At 41.3% G+C, this 18,870-nt stretch overlaps 1 protein-coding gene across 5 annotated transcripts; it reads right to left on the bottom strand.

Moving 5' to 3' along the window:
• Positions 1–2,007: 2,007 nt before the first annotated feature.
• LOC116669878 (zinc finger protein DPF3) lies at positions 2,008–18,622 on the bottom strand. Of its 5 annotated transcripts, none has more exons than XM_032499962.1 (10): positions 18,541–18,622; positions 12,675–12,835; positions 11,973–12,080; positions 9,515–9,633; positions 8,696–8,791; positions 8,382–8,442; positions 5,455–5,496; positions 4,777–4,917; positions 4,137–4,250; positions 2,008–2,584 (listed from the first exon to the last, which is right to left on the bottom strand). In XM_032499962.1, the coding sequence occupies exons 1-10, from the start codon at positions 18,570–18,572 to the stop codon at positions 2,475–2,477; spliced, it is 984 nt and encodes a 327-aa protein (XP_032355853.1). In that variant the 5' UTR covers positions 18,573–18,622; the 3' UTR covers positions 2,008–2,474. The 5 variants fall into 5 exon arrangements, with proteins under 5 accessions (XP_032355853.1, XP_032355854.1, XP_032355850.1 ...); XM_032499963.1 differs by having other exon boundaries at positions 2,008–2,552; XM_032499959.1 differs by lacking the exon at positions 2,008–2,584 and adding an exon at positions 3,137–3,952.
• Between the last annotated feature and the right edge of the window lie 248 nt (positions 18,623–18,870).

Here is an 18,870-nt window from a genome sequence, read left to right as displayed (position 1 = left end):
TATTTTGGCCCACAATTGTGTCTTGCTTGCTAACATAGCTTATTAATTGCTCCTTCACAACTAATCTTATTCAGAAGTTCTGTTGATCTTTATGGGCTTCTCGATTCCAAGAATTGCCTAATCTAGCTTGCTATTGCAAGCCTTTGCTTGTTTAAATGCTACTTTACTAATGAAGTAATTTGACACATTTAATAGGATCCCATAAGAAACTTGCTACCATAACAGTTCTTCCCTTAGTTCCCTTAAATCTAACACTCCAAACTTTCTGCTTTATACCTGCAGTTTATATTTAGATCCCATTTACTTTTAATAATAAATATCGCTCTCTGCAGGCAGACTCTATTGCTCATATGACTTCTAACAAGCAGCACCTATCGATCAATATGAGCTCACTGTGCTGGAGCCTCTTTTAGTCGTCTTTTTCAAACCTCTGCCCTCGCAAACTGAAGTGGTGTTTTTTTTTTTATTATTCTTTTCGTCTGCTCACTGCGAGGGTCACTCCAACCTATTGATCCAGTCTAGGATTCTTCTGCTTATCAGCTGCAGTTTTCAAAATGACCCCTGGTCTTTCTCAGTAAAAAAAAAAGCACAAAGCATTACCATTCATTCTTTTTCTTTATTTTTTCAGAACAATAAAAATAGTTTAACAAACAAAGACTTCTTCATTCTCTCCATTTCGTATTTACAGCTGAAGATGAAACAAATGCCCAGTCATGTCTGTTTCATCTCCTCCTGGCTCCGTTCCCACCATTATCCTCCATCTCCACCCCCGGCAGGCTTTGACAAGAGAATACCAGGGCCTATTGCTGTGTCTTGGACGAGGTAAACAGGCTATTCAATGATTGGTGACACATATGGTAAGTCAAAGCAGACATCACTGACTTTTGCATTTTGTTCAGAACTGCACCACACCAGGCCTGTTCATATACGGTAGGTAACATTAAGCAGGTTATGATTGAGGAACACATGCTTTCACTTACTGGCAGGACTTTGGAAGATAAAAGACACAATGACCCATTTAACTGTGGAAACACCAAATAACCGATACAAGAGAAAGAGACAAGATAATTGAGAAGTCCATTCAGATCCATTCTTTCTCCAAAAGGAGAAAGTGTTGTGTTGTTGAGGGTCCCTGAGGGAAGTGAAGAAAGATGGTTTGAATGCACAAGCACTTACGCAAGTCAGTAAGATAGGATTAATGGTTAGCTTCAAAAATGGAGCAGCTAATAATACATTGCAGCAATACCTTATCACATGGAAGGACCCAGACCTCTTGCACAGTATTCGCAACCTTTCGCCCTAAAATGCTTTTTGATACAGTACTCCAAGCACCTTCTAAATGTCACAAAGCAATAAGGCCCTCTAAAGCACTCAACAGAAATGTCACATAAATTTGGATATACAGTTTTCACTTCTCCCTAAGCATTTGGATCTGAGCAGAGTTATGTCTCTTTAGCAACAACATTGTTTTCAAATGCATCGGAGATGATTCCCACTGCTGTCACAATATGTTGTGACTGTAGATTTGAAACGGATAGCCGACAAAGTTAAAGTTTGTTATGGCAATGTTTTCCTATACAATGAGACTGCAACAACCAAAATCCCTGTTGGGAGTTGATTATAATGGGATCCTTTCGTGGCGTTATTGTCCCTCCTTGCCAACTGAATACAATCACATGAACCAGGGCTGAACAATCAACAGCAAAGGAAATGAAAGATGCCTGAGTAGTTGTGGCTATTGTGCACCTGATCAGAACAGAGGTATTAATACAGTCTGAACAAACTCAAGAAGTCATAATAAAACTTTAAAGAGTTCAAAACATAGAAATATTATACAACAGAGAAAAGATGAAAATAAAATGAGCTAAATTACTGCGACGCATTCAAATTTAGAATGAGATCAGAGAGGCTCAGGAAATAGAGAGCAAAAACAGACAAGAGGGGCAGAGGCAGAAAGATAAAAACTTTTGCATCCCTGTCAGGGTATTAATACAGTAGTCAGGGTATTAATACAATAGTCAGGGTATTAATACAGTAGTCCAGAGGTCTGCATGTAATAGTGGTGGATTTGAGCACCATGTCTATGGCTGGGGGTCAGGGGGTCACTGGTGCAATCAGGTTGGAGGGGTCATGGCTGTCAGAGCTGGTTTCCAGTGCAGAGCGGCAGGCTGGCACAGTGATGAGGATTATGACGTCTTAGTGTCACATCGGATCACAAGGCAGACACACACAGTCACAGAGCAGGAGTGGGCAGGCTGGGCCGAGGAGCACAAACAGTCCAAAGGCCTGGCTTTTAGTGTTCCCATTGCTCAGCGGAGCTCCAGCACAGTGCAGAAAGGATGAAAATGAAGCTGAATCTACTCACATATCAAAATTTCAGAAGGGATCGATACATATCATCAAGGGAGCAGTTGCTTCAATTAAGCCACATGGCCTGTTAAAGTGGTGGATGTCTGTTGATCCGTTTCAGTCAGTTATTTTAGGCCCAAATCAGAAGGGACATGAAGGCTGTTTTCCAGAGTAAAATCCTCTTCTTCACTGGTCACCCCAACCTGTGGGCCACATGACAATGTGCTGAGTGCTCCTATAGTATAAAACATAAAATATGGGTTAGACTCACAAACATCAGAACAACCGACAGCCATGCTAGCAGCTCTGTGGGGATGTACTCAGCATGGTAACCTGCTCACAATGACAATGCTACCATGCAGGTGTTTAGCAGGTATAACATTTAGCATGTTCATCATCTTATTTTAACGTGTTAGTATGCTAATTAGCACTAAACACAAGTACAGCTGAAGCTAATTGGAATAACATTATTTTGGCAGGTATTTGATCATTAACCAAATACTGGACAAATTGAAATGGTGACCTGCTGGTGGCACTAGAGGGGAAAAGGTCAAGGTATCACCATTATCATTTTATAGCAACCCATGCAGCAATTGTTGAGATAATCTGGACCAAAGTGGTGGACTAACCAACGGAGAGACAGAAATTGCCATCCTTAGTGAATCTGTCTGACTGTCCAATAAATACACAACAATGTATTTAGACAATCAAATTTACGCTAATCAAGCAACTGCAAATTTTCTTATATTACTAAAAGGAGAAAAAAAACCCTGTTGCTTACCTTTCAAGTCCTCCTTTATCTGTAAAGACTATATTTAAAGGTGTCTTCATTTTCAAACATTTCCAGTGGCCTGTGGCAATTCTTCCATTGGTTCCTTCATTTTCATACAAGTTTAATCCAGAATTAGAGCAGAAGCAGAGACCTTCATAGTCGCACCTGACTACTGATTCAAAAACACCCAGTAGCTTAAGAATGGTCTGCAATGACATTCAATCATCTTCCAAATATACTGTATCATTTATGCCTTTAAAATTTTCAATAGTTCAAATTTCTCCAGTGTTTTTTGTTCGTAACGTTTATGCTCCTCCTGCTCCAGTAACGGGGGAAAAAAACACTCCATCTTCTGTTTTGCATGGAGGCCAAGTCAATAAAACACTATCCTTCATAGCCATGAAAGTTTTTTATATATATATATATATATATATATATATATATATATATATATATATATATATATATATATATTTATATATATATATATGAAAAAGGTGTTCATAAATTATTCAACAATGTTCAGTAGATAAAATACCACTTGCATTTCTGTCCTGAAATTATCACTTTGTGCTTTCTGCAAACAAAAAAACATTGAAAAAGAAGCAGCATATTTTTGCCAGAGGTTAATCCATATAAAAAATGTCTCTTTCAATCTAAAAAGTTCTTTTTATCTGTGTCGGTTGGATATTCCATTGCTGTTTGTGGCGGGCTCTTCCAGATCGTCGTCTTCAAAGCCGTGAAAGGTGGAGGTGTCGCTCTCTGAGGTGGTGCCAAACAGCTCCTCTGCTCCAGTAAAAGTCCCATCTTCCTTCTCTTCTCCACGGTCAGCTGGCACACGGGACAGCAGAGGAACAGAGTCGGTGCACAGGTGATGGATAACAAGCGAGAGCACCATCATGAGGCAAGAGCATCCATTTCTTCCCACCACACATTACTACCCATCCACACACTTTGTATTAGTTTGGATGGAAAAGTTATGTATTGTATGTATATTATACTTTGGTGTACTTACTTTTGCATTGGCAGGTTGAGTAGGGAGATCCAGATTTACCCGTTTTCTTGATCAAGCCCTGGCATTTATTACAGTAGTTGTTTGAAATATTGGTCCCACCTGGACCCTTTGGACCTACAGGGAAAATTAAAAAACGTTTTAGGGACAGTAGATTTTCCCTTGAGTACAGCAAAGCATGTCAAATATTTTCAATCCAATACTTACCCCATTAGTACCTCATTAGTTGTGCAGATGTAGTGTTTTGTAGATTATTTCTCTAATTTGAATGTACAATGATTTCTATTTTAAGTTTGTGCTTGTTGATTTCTTGACTATGTTTTTGGTGTTGGGCTTTTTTCTTGGATTGGCCTCAGGTGGATCAATTTGATTTTTAATACTTGTACCATGTTTGTACAAATGCTTTTTCTTTGTATCTCTACTTTGACATCTATTAAAAAAGTCAAATCAAAGAAGAATTCTTAAAAACTTGACCTCAAATACGACAAAGCATTCAGTGACAACTTTTTGTATATGACATTATTTCAATCCAACTACAGGATTGGTGTGGAGGAATCTAATGGGACAGACATACATACAGTATGTAATGGTGAGTGATAGTTTGTCTGGTGAAACCAAACAGTAAATATATTACACTCCTTACGTTTGTGTCTGTCAGTTTGTTGTGCAGAGGGGGACTTAGACGACACTGAGCTTCTCTCTCCGGTTCTGCCCTCCTCTGCCAGGTGGGAATGGGTGTAGTGGTAGCTTAGTCCTGTACGGTTCCTGTAGCGCTTTGCACAGACTGCAACAGAGGGCAGATGTTCAGTCCTACTATAACTGGTGGCATTTCAGTATCTAAAAATAATTTAGGAAACCCAGCATTTCTAAATGCAGGATTTATGGGTACGATAAAGGCCTGAATATGCTTTTATTGTAATCCTTCACAAAGCAAAGAGTCAAACATCCAAGTGTCTGGTGAGCTAGTAATGCCTTTGAGTCATAAAACAACATAACTAAAACATATCTACATGCAGTTTTTGAATATGCAAGAAAAACAAAGTGCAGAACAGGGCTCCTGTTTATTAATGGATGTAACTATTCTACTTCAGACTTCAGAAAAGTAAGTACTTCTGATCTGTCAGTCAGTTACATAACGCACAGACAACATAACCATGTCTCGGTTTCACCAACCCAAGGGCACTTTTCAGTTTGAGAAAACTAAGATACTATAGGGGCTTAATCAATAAGCACAGAACGTGTGACACTACCACTCAATCTATCAAAACAAATTGGCAAAAAAAAAAAACTACGCTCAAAAAGAATCACCAAATCAAGGTACCTGAGGCCGAAGATTTTGAGTTCTGCTTTTGTTTGTATCTGTCTAAAACAGAAAAGACACAAAGCAAAGAACAGCATTAGTTTTGTCTTTCAAGAAGAGTAACAACATCCAATACCCTCTACCTGGAGTTTCCACATACAACTTGCATGTACAAGAATACTTAAGAGAGTACAGTGCCACTAGTTCACCTTGCTTAATCCTGTGGTTCCAACTCAAAAAACTGTTGGTGATTGAGTTACAGTGGGTTGACTTTCTGACAACAGAGGCCCTGACAAAGGGAATAACCTTTTGATCTCTTGATATTCTTTACATACAGAGGGGCTCAAAAGTTTGGGCATCCCAGGTAAAAAAATTTTATAATGTGCATTAAGAACCCAAGAAAAGATGGAAAAATCACCAAAAAGGCACCAAATGACAGATTAGACATTCGTATAACATGTCACAAAAAGTTAGATTTTATTTCCATAATTTACACTTTCAAAATAACAGAAAACAAAAAATGCTGTCTGCAAAAGTTTGGGCACCCTGCAGAGTTTATAGCATGCACCGCCCCGTTTGGAAAGCTGAGACCTGACAGTGTCATTGATTTGTTCTCAATCATCAGGCTCGTTCGAGATGAGCCAGGTCTGCGCAGAATCGATCACCGGCGATCGGCGCCCGTTGCATGCCGGTTAGATTTGTGTCCGACTTGATCCCGACTTGCTCTGACGTCATGCACACGTGGGCAACGGAAATCTCACGAGAGCAAGGCGGCCGCAGTTGCTTTTCACCGACTGCAAGAGCCAGGCGGACCCAGGCGGACCCAGAGCATGCTGGGAAACGCCGGCTTCTCAGCTGATTTAACACCTGATAGGTTTACAACATGATGACGTTTTATATAAACTTTTTGTTTTTGAATTGGAGGGATTTTAATTGCTATTTGTCTGATTTAAAGACTTATTCTGTCCAGAACACCTGTTGTGTGACTGATAGTTAAGTTTAGAAGTCAGAGACTAAATCCGTTCAGATCACGGATCATCTACAGTGTGTTAATTAAAATCAGCAACAGGTCGCATGTAGAGCACTTTGCCAGCCTACTTCTGTCATAACTAAAACAACTGGAGACTGTGTACAGCTGGTATGTGGTTGATTATATTTTATTAAATCGGAATCGCACCACAGTGTTTTCATCACTTCCTGTCCAGCCTGAAGGGGCTGGAATCGGCTGGAAACTGTCCGAACTTTACCGCAGCTTTTTGTCACCGCCCCCCGTGCTGCCGCCTGCTCTCGTCCATTACAGGCGAGGCGAGTTCATCTCGAACGAGCCTATTCTCTGGAAAGCCAGGTGATGGCAATCTTAAGGTTTTAAATTCCCAGACTCATCTGACCTTGCCCCAACAATCAGCACCATGGGTTCTTCAAAGCAGTTGTCTAGAAAACTGAAAACAGCCCCCGACGCTCACAAAGCAGGAGAAGGCTATAAGAAGATGGCAAAAGGTTTTCAGATGCCAATATCTTCTGTTCAGAATGCAAATTAGAAATGGAAGTCATCAGGAACAGTGGATGTTAAAGCAAGATCTGGAAGACCAAGAAAAATATCAGACCAAACAGCTCGCAGGATTGTGAGAAAAGCAAGTCAAAACCCACATTTGACTGCACGATCCATCCAGAAAGACCTGGCAGACACTGGAGTTGTGGTACACCATTCCTCTATAAACAGATACTTTTACAAATATGGTCTTCATGGAAGAGTCATCAGAAGAAAACCTCTTCTACGTCCTCACCACAAAAATCTGCATTTGAAGTTCACAAATGAACATATAGACAAGCCTGATGCATTGTGGATGGGGGGGCACAGAATTTAATGAAAAGAACCTCTGTCCAACTGTTAAGCACGGGGGGGGATCAATCATGCTTTAGGGTTGTATTGCAGCCAGTGGCACAGGGAAGGAAAATGGATTCAGTAAAACTTCAGCAAATTTTGGAAGCTAACTTAATGATATCTGTGAAAAAGCTGAATTTAAAGAGAGGATGGCTTCTACAAATAAATAATGCTCCTAAACACACCTCAAAATTCACAGTGGATTACATCAAGAGGCGTAAACTGAAGGTTTTGCCATGGCCTTCACAATCTCCAGACCTTAACTAATAATTGAAAATCTATGGATAGACCTTAAAAGAGCCGTGCGTAACAGATAGCCAAGAAATCTCAAAGAACTAGAAGACTTTTTTAAGGACAAATGGGCGAAGATACCTCAAACAAGAATTGAAAGACTCTTCGCTGGCTACAATAAGCGTTTACAAACTGTGATACTTTCCAAAGGGGCCAGTACAAGGTATTCACTCTGCAGGGTGCCCAAACTTTTGCAGATGCCATATCTTTGTGTTCTGTTATTTTGAAAGTGTAAATGATGGAAATAAAATCTGACTTTTTGTGACATATTATAAGAATGTCAAATCTGTCATTGGATGCCTTTTGGAGATTTTTCTATCTTTTCTTGGCTTCTTTATGCACATTAATACAAGTTTTTACCTGGGGTGCCCTGACTTTTGAGCCCCACTGTGTAAAGCTAATAGGTAAGAAGGGGGTCAGACTACTGGCCTCTTTTATAACAGGTCCTTGAGCAAAAATGAGCAAATATGCTTAACAGATCTTGTATTTTTTTTTTTTTTACAAATAAGTGAACTTTCTGTTAGATCCAATAAAAAGGAACTGAATTTGTGGAGAGAGGAATTAATATAAATATCTTACAAAAGTAAGAGTGGATTTAGTTTACATACAGTAAATATCAAACTAAGACTCATAATAAAAAATCCTCAGAACATGCCTGAAAAATCAGCAGATTATTCAGAAACTAGCATATTGTAAAATCAGCATTGCAATTCACCAATTAAAAAGAATAGGACACTAGAACAAACTTCATGTTTTAGAATTCATCTCTACTTACTGTCACAGACATATGGCTTGTCATCATCCATTTCTGCCTTACGGCGGCCTGAACCCCGACCCTTAGGAAAAACATCCAGATACAGTTACTATCTACAATAACATGTATGCCCAGAGCTTTCAAACATGCACAGCTGCAGCACCACAGGTGTGTATAATAAAGCAACAACTGGCAAAACAATCAAGCTACTGTTTTATGAAGAAACAAAAAACTGTTTAAGAAACTTCCTAATAATGAAATTCTTCTTTTATCTCTAGTGGAGCCCAGACTACTTGTGCAACTGGAGTACAACACTGTGTAATGTTGGCACTTACTCTTCCTTTGCCCCGATGTCTCCTCTTGGGAGTGTCCACCTCATAGTCGTCATCATCATTGAAAGCATCTTCTGCTGCGTCTGCCTCCAGAACTCTCTGAGACAGAAAGAAAGAAAGAGGACAGACCCTTTCAATACTCAGCTCCGATTAAAGAACCAGCTTGCTGAAAAAAGAAAAAGAAAAAAAACACTAAGCAACAGACAAACAGAGAGGAAAGAAAAATCTATGTTTCAGTTCTCGACAGAACCTTGGTGTTTTTGACACGTTGCTCACAGATCATACAGTTACTTAAAATGACAGGAGACTATTTCTTTGTTGCGTCTAAAGAGGAGGAATAAAGCCATTTTACGCCATTTAAATCATCCTAAAAGTCAGACATCTCTGGTTCAAGTTCTTAATGGACACTCTACAGCGGGCCAGTGTTTCAGTAGCCAGTTTTCAATAGTTTTTACAAACCTATTGCCTACATTTTTGTAACATAATAAACACTGTTACACTTCTAAAAACTATTTTAGTTTGTGCAGACCTATCAGTGCTTTCGGAACATATTAAACATTTTAAAAATGCCGCAATAATACCCAAAACCGTGACAATTTTGGTCACTATCACCGTGAGGTTAAAATTTCATACCATTACATTCCTAATAATTACCATAACCATATAATCAACAAATGGGAATTCAAAGTTGAAGCCGTCTCCTTGGCCAAAATACCTCAAATGAGCCCTGCAAGTCAGCTGGAAAATGTGGCAAGTTGAATTGACAGTTTGGGGGTGAAACCCTTCACTCTCAGCGCCAGGCTCATCAATTCAGTGACTTACCTGGATCTCCAACAGGCTCTCCTCATCGTTCTTAGAGCTGTTCCTCTTGTCTAGACCTTCTCCTCGTAGCAGAGCCTCCAGCGTGGTGCTCTGGGTGGGCAAAGTGTCCTTCACGCTGTCTGCACGTAGACAAAAACAGGCAACATGTGATGAATCATCAAAATACTGTGTTTTTTCAAGAGTATGCAAACTATTCTAATCTATTGTCCACAAAAATCCACAGGTATGTAATAGAAGCAATGAAGACTGTACATTGCTAATGATTAAATAGTGCCATATGGGACAGTCCTCTGTGCCGTTCATGTGCCCTTCCATCGCTATCCAGAATGCTAATTGTGGCAAGAAGCATAAGAGCTAGTCTGACCTGTGTGAGCAGCTTTCTATGAGCATTCACTTCCATTATGTCTCTTCCATTCACACTACACCTAATAAAAGCATGATGCAAATTGCTGGAGCCTTTGTTTTTTATTATAGCGACTGTCATTATTTTGTAACAGAATGTGTCATTACAACTATTTTCACAGAACCATATTACTGATAGAAATGTATATTTTCATTCTGAAAGGCAATGTATTGTCATTGATGAGCTCTCATTGGTGCTGCACTATGCAAACATTAGACTGGCTTTGTCCACAGGAATCTCAGAGGTACAATGTAGTTAAGTGGCTTATTGCTTTGACCTGAACACATCATGCAGATATCTCCTCCTACAGTACAGTGGGGGATCCAAACAAACAGTGTAGGAGGCAAGCATGTTGAGCAGACAATGCAGAGCAAACAAAAGCTTTGACAGTCAGTCGGATCTGCAGATCTTATTTGCACAATCTCTTCAGACAGCTTCATGATCATCCAGTTGCTTTGTGGGTGTTTGAAAAGAGGACACACTTTAAAGCCCCCTGACTCCAGCTTTCTATCAGCCCTTCATCTTACCACTGTGCCCACTAGAAATACTTCTGCAGAATATTGAACATAAAGCGACAGAAGACTGCATAGGTAAGAGGCAGATATAGGAGGGTAGTTCGTGAGAAGCAGATACAACATGCTCCTCTAAAATGGGCCCCTCCACCATGCGGCGGCAGTCCATTACCATTGTGTCTGCACACGTTGACTTTCAACTCTCCGCGACGAGACAGACCCCCCTCCCCTCCCAACACATGGGAGCTGGGGGGGCTAAAAATAGAACTGGCAGCAGCCTGCAGCAGGGAGCTGATTCTGCATGCAGCCCCTGTCTCTAGCACACCATCAGTTAGACAGCCTGCCGAGGCAGCGAGACCATTTCTGGCTGCTGCCCTGTGCTGGCCACCTCTGGCCAGCTGCACAACGTGCTCCGTATAAGAGATGCCAGGTTAAATGAGGGTATGTTTCCTCTCCGCTGGGCACTGGCAGATATAACATACAATCCACTGTTGCTGGAGAAGGGGAGGGACAGTAGGGTGGTGGTGGTGGGATCTTAGCCAGCGCAAGCTCAGTGGAAAACAATAGTCTACAGTGGGATGTGTTTGGGAAACAAAGGCTTGGTTCATATGCTATCTTTCCATCTTGCTTTCTCTGTCCAGGCCCGGTCCCTCTTTCTCACATTCACAACTTCACAAACATTTGTCTTGCCATGCAATGCAAAAAATTACATTTGAACTAAAGCATCATGATCATGGGTAGTTCTATCAAAACACAATAGATTTCTCAGTCTGTTATAGAAACTACTAGAAAGTCAAAGATGTGCCATAATATTTTTGCATGGGATTGTCTCCTTCGCCTGTTCATTCCTATGGATGGTGTAACATACCAGTGGGTATGCAAGACTTAAGCACAGAATGGACCAGTCTCTCTCTCACACACACACACACACACACACACACACACACACACACACACACACACACACACCACAAACACACAACGATTCAGCAAACACACACACACAAACACACACACACACACACACACACACACACACACACACACACACACACACACGATGAAAAAGATGTCAGAGTAAACAAGACAAAACCAATCAGGGAGGTGGGTAAGGAGAAAATAAGACAGAGGGAGAATACAGAGGAGAAATGTGTTGAGTGAGCAGTTTCAAGTGGCAGCCAGAGAAGGCCAAACTTCAGTCCATAACATTTATTAAATAGTGTTTGCAGTGGCCAAACTCTCCCAGCAGCGGTAAATCTAATTACATGTTCTACTTCTCACAAAACAAGTTTACGAGCCGGGGTGAACACAGCCACATTTCATCCAAAAATGACTGGCAGCTTTTTCTGTTTAGTGTGTTGAGAGAGTGATATGCTTTTAGAGTGATTATTTCAGATCAGCACCAGTAATCACATGAGCTGAAGGAGGTGGTGGAGGTGGGTGGCAGACGGGTGGGTAGAGACAACTGAGCGTTGAAGAGATACTGAGAGGAGCAGAAAGCGACAGGCAGGTGGTTTGTGGAGAAGAGGCAGCAAGATCTTACCAAGCTTGAGACCGTAGATGCCCAGGCGGGGATCCGTGGTGTTATGCAGCCGTCTCTTCTTTCTCCAGCAGCGGGCAGGGTATGTGTACATCTGCCCGGCTTCAACCCCTGTACAATAACAGTTGTAAACATGCCAACAAGACAGTTTCAGGTGAAACACATTGATAACAAAAGGTTATAGGATCTCTGTTTGCAATGTAGAAACACCAAATTACACTTTACAGATTTGAAAGAAGATAAACAGATCTGGTATATTAGAAGACATAAAGCTCTTTGTATCTTTAAATTGTCACACTGATTATATTGATGAGTGTGTTGTTAGAGATATCTGCATGAAGATTGACAATTTTGACTGAGTAGCTTCAAAATTATTATTTGATTGCCAGATTTGATATAATTTTGGACCGACTATCTTTTTGGGTTTGGACTGTTGGGTGAACAAAAAAAGTTTTAAAATGTCACCTTGTGCGGTGGTAAAATCAGTTTCACTATTATATGACATTGTATTAACTAAATACTTGACTGATTAATCAAAAAAAGACAAAAGGAAATACATTTGATGGAAATAATTATTTCCAACCCTAGTTAATAGCATTGGATAATGTAGACAGACATTTTTACAAGCTTAACGGTAGTTAAAAAACAAACACTCTTAACGCTCATTTAAACATTATCTGTAAGCATGTATGTGTGTTTACCCACCGGGGCTGCGGTGGTGTCGTTCCATCCAGATGTAGCAGTTGTTCTGGGCCACACCGGTTTGTGAGTCCAGGAATGGCAGGCGGACGCTGCGTTCAGCACACAGGCGAGCATTGTAGCTGCGGCACTGCTCTATGGCGTCCTTATAGAACTGGTCGCCCAACCTGCGGGGGTGGGGGGGGGTAACGTAATGAACAGAGGTCAGTGACACTGGAGGATGTGGTTGACACAGCTGATGTCGCAGCTGGTTTCAAGAATAACCATAACATCATCACATTTGCAGAATCTGTGACATGGAGATGAGCCTTTATGTTATGTATGAATGCCTTGATAATGGCCTGTTGCTTTCCTGGCTGCAGATCATTAAATCAGTGAGCGGAGGCAGCTATAAGATTTGTATCCCTTTGAAACTCTCTTCCACCCAAATAATGCTGTTAACATCTGCTCAAACTTCTAATCAGCATTGTTCAATGTTAGTCTCAAACTGACAGCTGAGCTTCTCTCTCCTCTTCCAGCTTGCCATCGAGGAGAATTGCAACCCGGTTACACAACAACTCCTGATGTTAAACATATTATTACCTCTGTGTGCTTTGTATAATCTCATTCTAGATAGGCTGTGAGCTACGACGGTGTTGACTGAGTCACATTAACACAACAGCATAGAATCTGGGCTCTGATACAAAGTTATTCCTCTGATCAGCAAGCCACTAAGACTCTCACACTTTAGTTCTACTTTTCTTCACGCCACTGAGATTTTGGCAGTCCCTCCGGGTTTCAATGTTAATATTCAGAGTGAAATGGGGGAGGATATTTCACATTCAAGCCCTCAATCACTGCCACACGCCTGGTATGGTAATTAGCCTACTTAATTAATCTCAGCAGAGTGCCTAGCACAAGGGCAGGTTCTAATTTGACTATATCAAAGATGGGGGTAAATGCTGCAAGTCTGAAATCCTGGCAAGGTACTATGTATGCAATTTCCATAGTCTGCTGTTATATCACAGAGACAACAGTGCAAATTAGGGCTACTGGTTCTCGGAATATGAACATCTCAACACCAGCATAACTTCCTCCACGTGTTCTCAATTACAACATTAGAAAGACGGCCATTTTGAAGTGGAACTAATGAGCTACGGGCTGCGAGTCAAGTCTGGAATCTTAAACTAGAGGCGGGAGCTTGATTTGTCAATGTCTTCAAGATCTGGCTTTCCCTCCCTCACTTTGTCTTTACTCCTACCCCTTGATGAGACAATGTCCAGCAGATGAACAGCCATGTTAGGAATGCTGTCCCGCACAAAGCCCACTGCTCTGCGGTTCGGACAAAGCCACAGTGTGTGAGGCTTCTGGGAAACAGAAGGTTTCGTGTCAGTGTGACTGAGAAGAGTAAACAGTCCCAGGTACAGAACGAGCACAGGGAGGAGTGGAAAGGTGAGAGAAGCATAAAGATGATTGAAAGCAAAAAATAAAAACAAGAAAGGGTTCAACAGGACAAGTGGTGAGAAAAGGAGGTTTAAAGCTAACAAGCAGATCATGACTAACAACCATGTGACTTTGTTTTTCCTTCCTCGTGTTACAATCATACCAAGATAGTGGCTTTATTGTAGTTAATAATCATATCACTACATTCACTGCCTTGTGAAAATGTCATACCGTTCTTTTTAGTGGATGCAAAACACCAATTTCCGAGATGTAACTGTCCTTTCTCACACTTTAAGATGTAGGAATTTTTACAACAGATGTCACACAGGCATATACTCAAAATCGATTGGCCACAAAGCTGAACACACAAGTTCAGGCGTTTGACATTTTTAACAATGGCTAGCCTTTTTTTTTTTTTTTTCTTTTTTTTTTTAAGTATTTGGTCTATACCATTGGTGGGCTGTTGCTTCCAACAGTAAATTCCTGTTAAACTAAACTGTGTGCTTCACTGCCATTCCTTGATATCAACACACAGCTCTGTTGGGACGCAAAGTGTGACATATCAGTTACCCATCAGCTGTAAAGGCTCCCTGAAGTCAGTTACAAGTGCATGCTCAAAGGGTACACACAGTGGAGCGCTAAGAAACTCCTGAGATTACTTGAGCTGAACAAACCAAGATCCGTCTCAGGTGAAACCATAGGGTGAAACATGCAGGGAGGGGTCGGATGGGAAACAAATAGGCTAAGTGGTGAAAGTCTTCTGGTGGGTGCTGGCTGAATGTACATCAACACACTCTCCATCAGAGCCCCGCTGCCCCAAGCAGCAGGTGCACTGGCTTAGGTGAGAGATCTTTCTGACACTTGTAATGACTGACACACACACAGACACACAGACACACAGACACACAGACACACACACACACACACACACACACACACACACACACACACACACACACGTCAGCTCACAACATTTCCCCTCTTGTCAGATGAGGCACATGTTTCTGTTTTTCCACTGTCCTTTGAAATCACTGAACTGGAGTCGGATGAGTAAAAAAAACAATCCTTTTAAAACAATCCTAACCTGGAAGTTAAGACAGAGGCAAACCGTGAACTAGTAAACAGTATAACGTACACTGTCTGAAATAAACATCCAACACGGTTTACAGACCAGCTGGTTTACTATGACCTACCATACTTGCCACAGATGTGTGTGCACAGTTTCCTGTACAATGAAGAGTTATTACCAACATTTCAAGCACTCCCTTTTAGTTTCACTTCCAAATAAAGTGTTTTAGATTTGTGGTTCCCAACCTTGTTGACGATAAAACTGTCTACTTAAAAACCGTTATCAAAAAACAACAGCAACGGTTTGAGGAAAGTCAGACAAAACATTGGTAGAGCAGAAATATATACGTGCTTAGGTTGGGTACTACTGGCTGAGATAATATGTTGGCCTGTGTACGAACTGTCAGATTGCTCATTTCTAACACAATTGGACTTTTTTGGTGATTCCTCTGTGTTCCCAGATCTCAAAAAATCCTTTTGAAACTTCAAATATACACTGCAAATATACCCTTTAAAGTCTAACTCTTCCTAAAGGAGGCAAAATTGTGTGGAATCAACTGAACAAAAAACACTCGTATGAGGTTTTTAGGGCTTAAAAAGGTTCCTCAGCGGTATGTGCTACACATCCTTAACATCTTCCAGTTGAATAGAGAAGGTGAGTGTGTGCATGAGGGCGAGGAACAAAAGCAAATATTGTGGCCAGTGGGGCCTCCGCTATCAGCCTGTTCCTGTCAACGGTTCGTTGTGTCACATGGCTGCGTCCGTAATGTGAGCATGTTACAATGCTAATTTTGCATATCCGACGATAAACTTTAGATTGCAGGGGAGTAGCTCACAGAGGCAAAGTGATCGTGACAGTCATGACAAAGCTCCGGTGTGTACTTTAAAATGGTCCAGCACTCCAGAGATCTAACTGACGGGAAGAACCAAAATCTGATCCTCAAACACCACTTCAGTTCCCTTCAGCTCTGTTTGAGAGGTTTCTCAAATTTGCAGGTGCACTGTTTCTTCACAGGAAGCTAGAGCTGTCTACCACAAAACAAGAGAGGGGGAAAGGAGGAGGAGGAGGAGGAGGAGGAGGAGGAGGGCCTAAAGAGTCACTGCATCTTGACAACAACTGCTGATTACACCAATCAGAACAACACAGTCTGGGTGAGGGCAGGAGTAAAACCAGACCATAGAACTCCACATTGCAGTGCCAATAAACACCAGGTCTGACTCACTCAAAGTCTACTCAACACCAATGACCAGGTAGCTGCCGAATAGGGAAGGAACTCATCGATGTAATCTCATGAGAGCTGTGGCCGGAAGATGTGTCCAACTCCAGCTGAGGCTAAATTTTAATGAGCAGCTTTATGAGCTTCTTTATTAATCAAATATTCCAGACTCCATTTTAATCAGCAGATTCTGGAGATTACTGTCCTCCCATGCTCATAGGAGGGACACACAGCATGCACAGGCTTGCACGCTGCAGCTTCATCCGCTACATCTCTACAACAAAGTCAAAACAGTGTTTAATTTCCCTAAAGTGAATCATCTTAATATAAAAAAAAGGTCAAACTGGTCCACGGGAGCGACATCCAATTAGTGTCAAGTATGACTAATTATAATCTGACAAACGTGTGAAATGAAGTCAGAAACCCGAGACAGAGGCTAATTATAGCACATTGAAACACTTCATTAAGCACAGTTTACAGCAAGGAGACATTCCACATCAGAATGCTAAAGCATCTCCAAGATGGAACCGCAGTTTGTGAGTAGACGCACGCTGAAGCATGTTGGGACACAAGAGAGAAATAGTCCAACAAGGTAATAAGGAAAATGTACATTATAATAATAATAATCGTGTTGGGACAATGGAAGGAGCTACAAGAAAGATTTTTTTTTCATTTAACATTTACATTGAGCACTTTAACATCAAGTGATTAAATGCTCTGTTCAGGTCCCAACAGAGGAAAGATGTGATTGTATTGGGTTAGGCATTTCGCTGTAAAACTGAAGGAAGGCATTGCATGAACAGTGCAGTGAACCAATGTAAAAATACAAATTCAAACATTTTGCATTTTGCCACCACCCAGAGCATTGTACAATGAGTGTGCAGGTTGGCGGTTGCCTTGCTAAAGGCCACATTGACAGCATCGATAGCCTCTGTATTTATTCCTATTAAATTATTATAGGCAACTAGTCTCTGAACTGGACACTTTGTCACACAATTGTCAATGTCCAATGGAAATAAATAGTTTAAAGTGGGCAATCAGGTGTCAAAAATGATTCTGCATCCTTCCCTGGTTGTAGTAACAATGTTATAATAACAATGGCAACAGAGTGGGTGACGTCCACTCCTTGTGCTTATAGTCCACACAGGTGCCAGTGTAACGTTACCTCTATGGAGGAGCAGATGGTTCTCCTGCTTGTTCCCAACACTTCCTCGCTGTCGGAGCATCTCTCTGACAGATGGGCCCAGGATCCTGGACCAAGCTAATCTCCAGCACTCCTCCACTTAAAGGCACAGTGGAGTGCCTGCTCTACCTCCACAGTCCCAAAGAGCCGTGATGATGATAACACATCAATACAGGCTGAAGGCTTTTGTCGCGTCCAACTGAATGTGCGTGTCAACAAATGTTAAATTATTAGACAAGAAGCAAGAGGCTAAATGTGTCTAATTTTTGTAATATGTTAACCAGTGGAACTGGTAAAGCAAAATAGAAGAACAAAGGGGAAATGGAGAAAAAGGTGGAGCATTCCTTTGAAGTTGAGGGATAAAAACGACTATAGCATGTGCTATTTGAGCACAGAGTGACAAGCTATTTTCAACGGCAGACTCAAATTGCTGTCACTTTTCTCGATTTCGCCAGCAAGCATGCAAACACAAAATGCCTCCTCCCTTGCTTTACCGGGTCCTGACCACGTCTGCGCTCAGAGGAGCCAAAGTTGACATGTCGACAATTCACACCAACTATAAACGACTTTCGGAATGTCAGATATCCCCCTGCTATGCCCAACCGAGCACGAAGAAAATCGTCTTTTTATTATTCGGTGCAGCGCAAAGGCACATTGTCGTCAGTTTTCAAATTAATTTATAGCCCAGGAAAGATGACATTCTCGTGTTGAAATCATAGCCGTAGGGAGCAAAAGCTCCTCGAGTGCAGTCAAATGTCAGGCAGGCTATCGTACATGTTTAAGACTAAATGTTAAAATCTTGTGGAATAAAAGAACTATACGAGGCTACTTTACCATGCAAGAAGTACACCAAAATTAATTTTGGCAGCCCAATCTGTCATATGCACACGGCTGGAAAACACATGCACGAACGGACACTTTTAATGTACAAGTTGGCAACAAAGTAATTGTTCACAATTTCCTAAATGTCTAAATTACTTACGCTTTTAGTGGATTCTGAATGACAGCCGCCATTTTGCTACAATGTAACGCAATATCGGCGTCTTGCAGTTCTGAGGGAAACCTACGGGAATTGACCAATCAGAGCTCGAGGTGAAATCGTGGACCAATACATAGGCAGCATACGCAGATGGGGCGTGGCTTTATGTGTTAACTGTCAAAATTATTTTAAAGGGTTTTCCCTTGTATTTATATTGTACACAAATGAATAAGAGCCCTTTTAAAGAGACCCTCACTGGAGCTGGGATACATATCAATTGAAATTTCCCTTGCTGGCGTACTGACACCATGCAGTGCAAGTGGCACAGAATAT

Source organism: Etheostoma spectabile, chromosome 20 (assembly GCF_008692095.1).
Source record: "Etheostoma spectabile isolate EspeVRDwgs_2016 chromosome 20, UIUC_Espe_1.0, whole genome shotgun sequence".
NCBI classification, from domain to species: Eukaryota; Metazoa; Chordata; class Actinopteri; order Perciformes; family Percidae; genus Etheostoma; species Etheostoma spectabile.
The sequence above is the reverse complement of the archived record's forward strand: the minus strand, read 5'-3'. Positions and strand labels throughout refer to the sequence as shown.

Excerpts from the sequence above, each read along its gene's own strand:
- LOC116669878 (XM_032499959.1), bottom strand. The coding sequence starts at position 18,572 with ATGGCGGCTGTCATTCAGAATCCACTAAAAGC. Across the intron at positions 12,081-12,674 it reads ACGACACCACCGCAGCCCCG|GGGTTGAAGCCGGGCAGATG; the intron begins GTGGGTAAACAC and ends GTTATTGTACAG. Across the intron at positions 8,443-8,695 it reads GACATCGGGGCAAAGGAAGA|GGTCGGGGTTCAGGCCGCCG; the intron begins GTAAGTGCCAAC and ends GTTTTTCCTAAG.